Source organism: Scomber scombrus, chromosome 3 (genome assembly GCF_963691925.1).
Source record: "Scomber scombrus chromosome 3, fScoSco1.1, whole genome shotgun sequence".
NCBI lineage: Eukaryota > Metazoa > Chordata > Actinopteri > Scombriformes > Scombridae > Scomber > Scomber scombrus.
The window spans coordinates 6,670,284-6,683,022 of NC_084972.1; the positions used below are offsets into that span (position 1 = coordinate 6,670,284).

At 37.9% G+C, this 12,739-nt stretch overlaps 1 protein-coding gene across 2 annotated transcripts in view; it reads right to left on the minus strand.

Moving 5' to 3' along the window:
• Positions 1–1,015: 1,015 nt before the first annotated feature.
• The window catches only part of LOC134005941 (contactin-4), a 48,393-nt gene continuing 36,669 nt past the window's right edge, over positions 1,016–12,739 (minus strand). Inside the window, exons 19-22 of one of the 2 annotated variants that reach the window (XM_062444994.1) lie at positions 8,697–8,877; positions 6,681–6,793; positions 5,636–5,804; positions 1,016–1,126 (exon numbers count right to left, since the gene is read on the minus strand). In XM_062444994.1, the coding sequence (XP_062300978.1) occupies positions 1,038–1,126; positions 5,636–5,804; positions 6,681–6,793; positions 8,697–8,877 (552 nt within the window). In that variant the 3' untranslated portion in view covers positions 1,016–1,037. Of the gene's footprint in view, positions 1,127–5,531; positions 5,805–6,680; positions 6,794–8,696; positions 8,878–12,739 lie in introns of those variants that run through there. The other variant, XM_062444987.1, reaches the window with a different exon arrangement.

Genomic DNA, 12,739 nt, shown 5'->3' on the forward strand with positions numbered 1-12,739 from the left:
GCAAAGCAGCTTTTTATGAATTCTTAACTGGGTTTGCATTTGTTTCCATATAAAGCAGCATACCCAAGTGTTTCTTGATGTGCTTAAAAAGCTTAAGAAAACTAGCAGTGTTTCCCTGTGTAAAATCAACACAGAAAACTTCATGATTTTGGTCTAAGTGGATGTTTTATGATTACAGATACGGTATTCAACTTTTCATCTTGAAGATTGTCTGTTTTGATGGTTTTGACGAGACCTTTGAGGACTGCTGGTCACAGCAGGGTAGTTAGGCCAGCAAGTGTGTTGACTGGGATGTAGATACCTATGCAGTTATCAATAATAGTCGTTTCAGTCGGTTACCTTAAATTGAACTCAGAGACAAGAGTTTGAACTAATTAATATAAAAATGTAGTATATTTGGAAAACTATGGGAGGCTTTGTTTCCCCTAAATCTCTAGAATGGATATCTGCCAGGTTTAAATACTTTGATTTGCCTTTAAATTCAAATGGAGATTAACTGAACGGTTTTCTTCCTAAATTGCTTAACCTGTCATACCTAGTCATAGGGCGTCTGATGCAGCTCATTATGGATGTGAAAGTGAGTGAAACTTGTACCTTTTGGTCTGTAACATTCCTGGAGGTCATAGCAAGCCAAGAAATGACTTGGAAGTTGAGGCAAAATGATGGGAAACAGACACTGGAATGGGGGGAACCGATGACATGGGCCTGTGCTCAGGTTCATTTCACAATGAAAGATAAGAAATTCATCTTTCCATGTTTATCAAATGCATGCATTCTGGAGGATTGCAGTGGTCCTGAAAATAAGCAGATGAAATGTTTTGTAACTGTGCTGTGAGTAACAGTCCAGCCACACATTTGTGCATGTGGGCATTTGACAACCTGTCAGAAAAGTCCCATCACCTGTTTTTTGGGTTGCAAACCAGTGGTTGAGAAACATTGCTCTACTTAGCTGCTTATTCCACAAATCTGCCATACAGAATGGACCCATAAACTATGCTCACTCTAATGTCCAGAGCTAAATATAAAGGCATCATAAGCTACAAAATGAACATAGGAAATACAAAAATCATCACGAAACAGCACATCTTCATTGGAAATGGACCCAGGCTTCCTTTTGAGTTTAGACCTGTGAAGAAAGGGAAAAAGTTAATATTAGGAATGAATGGCGTGGTGGCTTTTATAAAGGAAGTTTTATAGGAACATCCAGATTCCACATACCTCCATCTTGGTTGCAAAGAACTTATTACGGTAGACAGTCATGCTGATTTCATGAGAATATCTTCTCTAAATCCTGAGAATGTCAGAGTTTTGTAAAAGTTTGGCATGTACACATTTTAAATGAATGAGAGTAATTGCCATTTCAATTGGTCATGTTGTTGTAATGCCACCTACATGTTAAATGGCACCACATTGGAAGGATTTTAGAAATGTTGATACAGTAGTTATAGTCATACATACGGGTCAGTGATAAATAAGTGTTGGCAAGATGAGCAATTCAAAAATATATTTAAACATTGTTTTTAAAACATGCATCAGGTTTATTAATATATATATTTTGTATTTATCTTGGTTTTACAACATTTGCACCATTTTTAACCAAAAGTAAGACTGAATGCTCCTGAAAATGTCAAATGATATAACCACAAAAGAATGATAAATATTACATATTTTATCCACCTACAGTGTATTTAAGTGTACTTATACAAATAATTACTTCATTTAAAAACATCAAATGAAAATAATTTTTAGTATTTCTACTTTTAAACTTTACAGCATTTTGTCAATATTGAGCAGGACATATCCTAAAAACTTTGTAGGACATTTTTTCTAAATCAACACGTTTTGACAAGTTATATAAAATGTGTTAAAAACCTTAGTATTGCATTGCAAAAGTGGATTATATTTATTCCACATTTGGTTCACATTTATTTTCTTGTATATAATCAGATTTTTATTAAAAATGACTGGTTACACCAATTGGTCACTGGGTTGCATCACGTCATTGACCCATATAGTACACGTCATATGTAACAAGTTAATATATATAAGTCATCTAAATTTGCCATATCACCATACCAATACCAAACCAGGTCCAAAGAAATCAATAGCTTCTTCCAGGTTCCTCCAAATATATTATTTACCAAATATGTGGTGACAAATAGTTCAGCCAGTCAACTCACATGGGGTAGATTATTTTTTAAATGTAGAATATGTACAGCATTAGTGTTTGGTCTCTAGGTTCTGACCTCGTTGCTCCCCACAAGGAACCATTGATCTTACACAGCAAGGAGTATGAACTGATGATACAAACCCACCCCCCCAAAAACCGCACTACATTCAGAGCCCAGTGCCAGCTAGGCCACATGGCGGGTGGCCTAAGCACCACCTGCCAAGCAGCCATTCCTCATGAACTCCTCAGCCATGAGGGGAACTTGCTATAGTGATTCTGGTGTGTGTGGGTGTAGGCACAAGCTGCTGTGTGGCCATAACTCTGCTAAGCACCTCAGACTATGAGGGGAATACACTATCTACTGCAATAAGATGCAAGAATCTAAACCCAGCATACCACCTGATATGCGGCAAATGGCACTCAGCTATGCAGGAAATAATAAAATCACAAATTGAAGGCTTGGAGAAGGCATGTTCGACAATACATGCATTAGCTTAATTTAGCAAAGAGTGTGGCTTTAGGTCTGATTACCCCCAAAAAATGAAGCAACACCCAAGGGAGAATTACACTGCAAAACCAACACTACATATTTGAAATGTGAAAACTTGTATTACCACTGAAAGCCTCATAAAGCACATGCCAGATGAAGCAGGAAATTAGTCCAGTCGCAATCAATAGCATGAAGCCAGGACAAGCATAAGAGCAGAAAGTAAATGGTAGTAAGATATGGCCACAAACAGACCAGAAGGACTGCAGCAGAGGGAGAGCAGCTATGGGAGAGGCTACAAGGCTCATACTTACTTTTGGGGCACGATTATTAGTACTATATTTTAATATATATCTTTATTTAATATATTTGTTTATGTGTTAACAGTATACATTAGATACAGCAGCAAACTCATTTACTGAGAAAAATGTCAAAGAACATCCAACATTTGGACATTATGAGGAGGTTTAATAGCACTTTTTACAAATTAGAAAAGCACTTAATTATATTCTTATATTATATAATGAATTCATTAAGTTTATTTGTGTTTATCTTTGATACTAAATACACTGTAAAATATACATAGCATCAATGACTGTAGCCCATAGGTGTCCAAATTATTCCATAAAGGGCCATGTGGCTGCACGTTTTCATTCTAACCAAGCATGAGGACACCAGGCTTGACTCATTTAATCAACTGATCTCAGTCTTCAGACAGTTGATTGGTCGAATCATGTGCTCTTGATTGGTTGGAACAAAAATCTGCAGGCACACGGCCCTTTATGGAATAGTTAGGACATGCCTGCTGTAGCCTATGCTGTGGCGCATGCTGTATTTAACAAGCATCATGCACCAGCAAACTGGAAGTCCTAATATAAACCATTGTGGTGATAAATGTTATATTCGTTCATGATTTGGCATTGCACTGCGAGGTTCCACTCTTTGAAATCGACGTGACGTAATCGACTAGATTGTATCATTAAAGAAGAATAAGCATCTTCTTTCACAAATGATTTTTTGGCTGAACACAGGCTGTGACTCAGACCGTGCACTTTACCCTGATAACAGACTCATTTTAATGTTTGTCAGCATTTCACTCACTGAATTAACTTTAATTAGGAACAGCTGATATAATCTGCTATTGCCGATTTTTCCGCCTTTTACAGACAAAAGCATGGTCATTGCGGGTTAAACAAGCTGCTGTTTGATTGTTGACATTGATCTTGTCTGATAATAAAGAGGGAGGAAAATTAAAGATTTGATAAGAGACGATGATGCAGTCTGGAATATCTTGGTGTTAAATACAAGTACCAGGATATACAAATACTTAATATTAATACACCAAGTTTTCCACTTACAGCAAAATGCTCGCATTGAGAAGCCCTGCTGGTCCCTATACCAGCAGATAGCAGCGAGCACTGACTGAACTGAGATTTGACATACAGGCTATGTTGTATGTAAGCACAAGTATTAAACTTAGCTTGGTGACTTTGGTGATCCCTGCCTTCCTCTGGGTAGTGAACACTTTAAAGCCAATCCCTAACCACTGCAGCACGAAGCTCCAGCCTCAGCCCCTCAAGTACATGTTGTTTCCTGCAGCTGAAATGACAAATGACTGCCAATCGCAGTCTCTGCGCTCTGGCCCAATGCCTGAGGAAGCAGCATGGGAACACAATGCAAACATCCTTCCTCAAACCCCCTCAAAGCAACACAATCAGCTGATATGCAGCTGAGTTTACTTTTGAAACACTGAACGAACAACAGTGGCGACAGCGCAATAGCCGCGAGCAAACATGTGAGTGGTGTGGCAGAAGGCATGCAGGTAAGTATGAGCACAGCGCTGATGGTTAAAAGGACCAGTGTGTAGGATTTAGTGGAATTTAGCCTCTCTTTTCAGCATGTAGGAGTACCTAAGGTGGTTTGTCGATTATGGGCTACTGTAGAAACACGGCAGCACAACATGGTGGGCTACATGGAAAAGGACCCACTAAATATAAAGGGTTCATTCTAAGTCAAATCATTCTTATTTGCAGGTTATTATACACTGATTAAAACACAATTGTGAATATTTTATTCCATTTCTGTAAAGTTTGTTTCATGCTACTAAATTCTACACAGTGCACCTTTAAATACGCTGACATGCTTATAAGGGTGTGTTGGATATATGTTATAGTGAGGGGAGTATGGCGGCTGAGTGGAGCAGCAGCTATAGTTAGGCTGTCTGAACTAGCTTGCAGAAATCGCTTCATTTTTGAAGAAAAATTCACATTAATTCCATGAATGTGAATGGAAAATAACGTGATCTAATTGGCAACTAAGGAACCTAGTTAGAATATTTTAAGATTTTTAAAAACATTTTACTTTACCACTTCACAGTTCAAAAGTTATTACCGAAAATGGTATGTGCTTCATACTGTAAGTAGCCACATGGCTGCACTATCAATATCAAAAAGTAATAGGTTTGGAGCACTTTGGTAGCTGAGTAGTTACCGTGCATGCTGCATAACCGCAGTGTTCCTGGTTCGACTCCAGCAAGGAACCTTTGCTGCATGACATTCAACCCTCTCTCTCTCCCTGTTTCCTGTCGTCCTCTATGCCAGCTATTTTCGAATAAAGGCCAAAAAAAAGCCCAAAAAGATAATATAAAAAAAACAAACTAATAGGTTTTTTCTTGGACTACTGTAAAACTTCACTCTAATCTGTAGTGTAATTTTTGAGATATCCCGCCTACAGACAAACATCATCTTCTTGGTGGAGGTAACTGTCTACATTTAGTTTTTTTTTTCCTGGCCATATGCTGCAGTTTTTTGTTGTTGCAATTTTTATGTGTATTCTGAAGCCTTTGTTCAAGCTCAGTGAAGCTGATAAACAGTATCAGTCACACAAGGGATTAGTTACACACGGCGCTCCCATCCCAGTGCTCCTCTGCTTAATTCCAACTCTATTCATTTGCATGCTGCAGACTATTTCAAACTTACTGGACATCTTTGGTATGCGGATGGGGCCACTGCTGGTTCCATCACCCCCCTCGGTCAGAGCTTTGATCTCAATGAGGTAGTCCTCTCCGGAGGGGATTTGCAGTTCTACGCTGGTCTTATTGGTTTCCAGTACAGTAGTCCTACCATGCCAGTTTTGACGATACACAACCTGGAGATGAGTGTGGATCCTGGTTAACATATTTTTCTTCAGAAGTAACAGAAATTATACATATTGTATGTAACCTCTCAGCAGACAGATGAAGGACTTCATTCAACATATTGGATTAGTGTGTGAAAAACAAATCAAGAGGGCAAAAGTGGAAGAAGTGTGTGCAGCCAAGTTTTATTTATTCATTTACAGTCTCTCTCTAAAGGAGGTAATGAACTAAAAATGCCTTGAGAGGTGCAAAGTGACTCAACATAGAGGAACGTTACTTCAAAACAGGATCTCAGAGATCATTTTTCTATATACATTATATAATATATACATATAATTTAATTTTCACCAAAATGCAGCAAAAGGTTTAATTTCATAGTTCAAAAGAAACAGTTGGCATGGAGAGGAACAAACTCTAAATTCAGTGTTAAAAATGTGAAAACTTTGAATTCACAGTATTAGTCTTTGGTCAAATTATGAAACCATTCCTGTCCACATGCACTGCACGCTCACTTACAAACAGAGTTCCACAAAAAGGCTTATCATTAAATGGGCAGGGCGCATACCTCTGGAGAATGAAAAAAAATATATATATATATATATTTGTGGAAAGCATTATCAAAAACAGTGGGTTTATTCACACAAGTATGCAAAGTGGATCAAATACGATGCTCAAATTCCCTCTGCAGCATGACGCCTTTTATTTTATCACCTGGAACAGATCTTTTAATTTCGAAAGGCCAGACAGGGACAATCCATAATGTAACACTGGAGTGCTGAGGTCTATCTTTCCACTGCGATGAGAAAGCCATTTATTGGGATGACGGCTGCTGAGGCTCTATTTGTTTCCTCCAGTTCTAGAGTTTGTTATTACTCTGACAAACTCACCTTGTATCCTGTCACCTCAGACTCATTTTCCATCGCTTTGACGTGTTCCCAATTTAGAGAGATCTTCGAGTTGGTCAAGTTCCACTCAATATTCGCTGGGGGCTGACTTGGTGCTGAAAGATATGTAATTATATAGACACAAAGTTTCACAAATGAATGCATAAACAGAATGTCACTAGTCGTACTCTAAACTAACTCTGCAGTCAGCCTCAATGCATTTTATACTATAAACTCTTCAACCTTCAAGAGTACAAAGGTCAACGGAGGAAAAACAGAGGTCAGGAAGAGCAGAACAAATGCACAGTCTTTGATTACCCTTTCATTTATGTGTGTGAAAACACATTCAATAAGGATGAAATGAAAAGGTCACCTTGAAGCAGCACAGAGCATTTGAAATCAGTTTAAGTGCAATTGCTGAGAGCAAGGGAAATTTCAGTATAATACCTGTAGTTCAGTTTGTATGTAAGCACTGACATGTCATTTAAAGAAGACATGAAAACAATCGAAATGTCAGTTTAATAGTGAACAATAAAAGCGATAAAAACTTGAAGTGCCACGGTGGATAAAGTGTCAGTTGATATGTGAACAGTGACGGCAGTTAAAATGTCAGTGAAAGTTGCTAACCTCTCAGTCGGGAACAAAGAGGCAACCTCAGGAGCTGAAAAATGTGCCAAAAAGTGTAGTTCATCAAATGGCCACTTGTTTCAAGCCTGGTACAAAAAACGTGTTTGGTCTCTGTAACTACTACGGCGTGGCCGCTTTGAGTCACAGGTTAGTGCTTTCACAGGCAAGTCGCTATCGCAGCAACAACATTGGTTAGGTAACACAACCATAGCATAACCCCAGATTCACAGAGCTGTAGCCATCGTTCATTCAGTGTGTTTTAAATTCATGAAAGTTAATTGTAACATTTTGGTCACATAAAAATTCAGATGCTCAGTTTTTTCTGCTACATGTATTTTATTTTAATGGTATTAAGCCTGTTTTTCACTAGCGAAACATAGCATTAGCATTAACACAGTTAACCATAGAATCTAAATGCTCCATGCTAACCAAGCTAGCAGCTAGTGTTAGACCCCTAGACCTTTCGTCCAAATGGTAACGCCAAAAATCCAAGATGGCGACAGTCAAAATACAAACTTGAGGATTCAAAATGGGTCATTAAACCAATGCACGATATCACAGCAACTATGTCCATTATTTTTACAGTCTATGGTTGGTCTATGGTAAAAATGTGTGTCAGAGGATGAAAGCAATTCAAATATATAACTTTCCATAGTCTTATTTAGCACTTAGCATCAGTAAAACCTACAAAGTGCTTCATATAGCAGCAAAGCAAGCCAAGGCAGCAAAACAGACTTGAATGATAGGTTCCAATTTTTTTTCAAGTCTATATTAAAACATAAAAACTATATGTTACATTAGACAAGTTATTGGTTCCTATAATCATTCTTTCTCTCAACACTACCTTTGAAGCGATCCCTTCATAAACCACTACTACCAGAATGTGGTATCTTTCAGATAGTCAAATGTAGCTCTATTGTCAGCAGCAATGTTAGCAGTTAAAACCATGACATACTCATGAGTCAAAATTTCTTGCAGTAAAATAACTACTAACCATCTTTGTAATTTTTTTTGGATCTAATAAAAAAATATACAAATGTTCACACTTATTCATTGATGTAACTATTTAGAATATGTTCTATATAAATTGTATGTGATGTATAGTTGTTTTGTTCAGATTTTTTGTTTAAAACATATGAGAACTTTCACACTCAGATTCAATATCAGTCTTAAAACATCCATGATGTGTGTGTAATTATAGAAACTAAACTCCTCTTTATGTCATTAAACCCCCTAAAGACCCAGAAATACAGTATTACAGGGGAGGCCCTGGTATAGACAGTAGAAATGACCACAGCAACCAATAAGTGTTATCGGTTGCACACAGTCTGACATGTGAGCAACCCATAAAATGGAATAAAGCACATTTGTGTGTACTGTGGTTCAACTCACGAGGTTTCTTGGTGGTGATGTTAAAAGCAGGGCTGCAGGGTCCAAGTCCAGCGCTGTTTTGGGCTCTGACTGAGATCAGATATACCGTGCTGCCCTTCAAGCCAGAGAGTAGAGCTGTGGTGTCGATAACCCTCACTCTCTCTGCTTCACTCTGCTGAAATCCTTTCTCCCAGAAGAGAACCTAAACCAAAGACATGAGCATTACCACAGGCCTCCAGTCATACTGCCTACCTTACCCTTTTGAGCTGTTTTCTGTAAAAGTAACGGCAACTGAGATGGGACAAACTAAAGTTCCAAGTCTATTAAAAACGTATATTTACAGCACCTTTCCAACTGAGAGAATTACAGTACATATACAGTGCATTTGATTTAAAGTACATATAAAGAGAGGTTTGAGCCAGCAGACACACAAGATATGACAGCGGAGCATTAGGTAGTAGGCCACACATTTATAGAGATTATCAAGTTTACACTAAAGGAACCTCCTTTTGGTTTTTCCCCCCATTTCATTAAGTTGTAAGTCTCTCACATACTTACGCAGTGATTCTATAAGGCCTAACTTAAAAGGGGGAAGAAAGGCAGTTCTATGCTATCCCTCTTATAGCTACTGTAGGTTCTGAGGCACTCCAATCCACATTTTTGAACCAGCAAGTGATCCTGTATATCATAATCAGCAATATCAAACGCAGCATGGGAGTGAAGAGTACAAGGATAAGGAGCTTGTCAGAATCTGTATTCATGGAGAGATCATGTATGATCCTCACACGAGACAGGAAAACCAGACAGGAAAATGTCAAACAGATGGTTTGAGAGTAGGCACTTATTCAACTGGCTGCACACAGGTTTTCAGGGATCTTATGTGGAAAGAAATTAGTGACAAGGCCTGGAGTTGCTGATAACAGATGCATCTAGGGTGTCCTTCCTTTTTCCAACAGCGGTTTAATTATAGCAGTTTTACTCGCACTTGGGGAAAATACCTCAAAAATCTGAGCAGAAGACATTAAAAGTTTTAACACCAGCTCTGCTAAAAATCCAAACATACTTTCAAAGAGGGATGAAAGAGAGGGGTCTAAGCAGGCTTGAGCTGTCTTGCTGCATCTAAATGTCTTATGGAGACAGTGGAAGTAAAGTGTACCGTACTGTCATCGCAGTGTTTTAACAATACCAGTGTTTGTGTGTGGGAGCACAAAGAGCACTGTTAATGTTTTACATTGAAGCTAGAGATAAATTCCTCATGTTTTCAAGTGGAAAGGAGTTTAGTAGAGATAAAGGATGGCTGATTTAGCATAATGTGTATTACAAATGTGTATGTGCATTCCCTGTGGTTTCAGTGAATGGTCTCATTTTAAAAAGCTTTAGATGTACACAAATAAAAGAGCAATAAAGGAAATATACTAAAAAACACAACACCCTGTTACATTAACAGTAATCCCCTATAGTACTGAATATGTCTGGAGTGTGCGCTTGATAGTCATGCCTATAAACTTGCTTCCACTTCAGTGGATTATCAACATCCCAGCTGAAGGTAGATACAGATATAGTATGACCAAGTCAAAACCTGCAGAAATGCTCCTCAGTAATTCAGGAAAAACATTCAGAAAGACATTTGATGATGAAAAATGTCTTTTGCTGTCAAGCTATGATTTTCGCAACATGCATGAATGTATATTTGTATTTTAAGAGGTTGGTTGGTTTTTCATTACCTTTCCAAACCCAGAATTACAAGCACAAAAGTGTAAAATATCAATTAAACAATGCATTAATTCCTATAGAAATCTATACAACGCCAAGACTATCAATTACTGTGTAAAGTATCAATTAAACAATGCAATAAGAGTTATGTACAAGATAAAAAAAAAAAAAGGCTAACAATCAGAAACCTCTTTTTGTTGACCTCTTACTCAAATCAAGGGACCGCTATAGTGGTAACTCTGACACTGTTACCACTGATAGGGAGGGCAGTTTCACTACAGTAACATTTCATCATATACCACTTTGATTAGGCTTTTTGAAAGGTATGAGACAAGCAATTTGACTGGCTGAAAGGATGCATTTAACATTTAAATCATTACTCTCCCAATCAGATACGAGGATGGATTACTAACCTAGCAAAGTTGGCAACTGCCCTGGGACCCCAAACCCCAAGAGGCTCCAGATGCCACACGGTCACTGCGTAGTCAGTTACTATTTAGTAATTCTTGTTTGTTTGGTAGAGGTTATACATCTATATTTAATTTCTAACCATGGTTAGACTTGCATTACTACCTACTTGCCCCGTCTTGTCAGTAGCTTCAAAGCAACAATAAGATCTGTATTATATCAGTATATACTCACATGGTGTCTAGACAAATAATGAAGCTGCCATGTGTTGTTTGCTGATTGCAATTGACTTGGTTGACTTAGACAGGGCAGGTGGGCAGGACAATTTTGCCCTTGGTCCTCATAATGGGTTAATCTTGCTAACATCAGAGATTTCTGAATACCATAGTGTATAATTTTGATGGTAATGCAGAAGGTTTCAAACATTTGAAGTGCTGCTGAGAGGTTAAGTTTGCTGAAGTAGTTTTAACTTTCTAAGTTTGTGAAGACTTCTATAAGGAGTAGATGAAGGTGTATCCAAGTGCTCCTGATATTTTTGTTCATATAGGTGAAAGCGCAATATAAACCAAAAAGTTGGGTTAAGTGGGACATAAATTAGGGGGTGTGGTGTTGAATAATTATCCTCTCTGTCAGTCACATTACTTGTCTCATACCTTTCAAACAGCCTAATCAAAGTGGTATATGACGAAAATGTCACTGAGGAGTGATGGCTTCTTCAAGATGAACATTATATCGTCTGAATGGTGCGGTTAAGTAAGACGTCATGGCAAATCTGCAGTCAAAGGTGACTTGTGTTTGTAAATTTAAAAGGTTTTTCCTTAACCTGCTACTGGGGCGGTTTATACAGTATGTAATGTTTCTGTATCTATAAAGGGACACAACAGTTGTCTACTTATCCCCAGCAAGAGAAATCATGACAAGAGTCAATCATCTTGTAATACGTCAAGTAGACATTTTAAAAGATACTTCACAAAAATCAAAGGCACTGCTACCAATGCCTAAATGGTATTTGTTGGCCACCTTGTATGAAGAGCCCTTTAGGGCTGATAACATGCTGGAACAGACTGTCATATGAGAGCTTTCTGGGCTTTCTACTCCACAGCTGGCTGCTCAGCCTCTGGGAATTGGCAATAAAGGTTTTTATCAGTTTAGACTACAATATTGTTTCTACTCATCAATTTGATTCTTCATTTGCTCTTTTGTTAATCACTTTTAATGGAAATTTGGTATATATAGGTCTACAGTATTATTTTAAAATGTTTTTACTGATAAGAAAGTAGAGTATATTCAGGAAACTATCAAAAAACAACAACTAGCAAAAATCTGTTTGTTTAAATGCACCTACATAAAAAAGCATATGTTCTTGTCTCCCATGATACATGTCATATATATGATCATATATATATATAAAACATTCTCATAAAATATACATCCCAGGGAGCGTGTATCACAGAATTAAGTCACTGTTTGCAATACATATTCACATCAGAAGAATCTGTAGTGAAAGATTGTCTGGAAACAAAGCTGCTGATGAAGTGAATTTTGTTGAAGCACAGTGATCTGGCGCACTGTATAGACAGGACATTATGAATGAGATCTGCTCTCAAGTTTCACCATCTACCATACTCTTTGGCTAGACTCAGAGACTCATAGAGGCCTCTTGTGAGGATGTGGCTATCCTCATGAGAGGATTCAGGACCAAAAACAGAAGGAGGCTATTTGAGGAGTGCCTCCAGAATACACGTTCAAAACTTTGTATTCCAGTTCTGGAATACAAAGTAGACCAAAGGAAAATAGATACTATATGAGACCTTTGCAATCAAGTGTTATTCATATAGCCCCTTATGTGTATACATTGTATGTAAAGCCCTTTGAGACATGCCTAATGTCATGTACAACACATCATTCACCACACTGGTTTCTAAATGTAGATGCATTTCCTA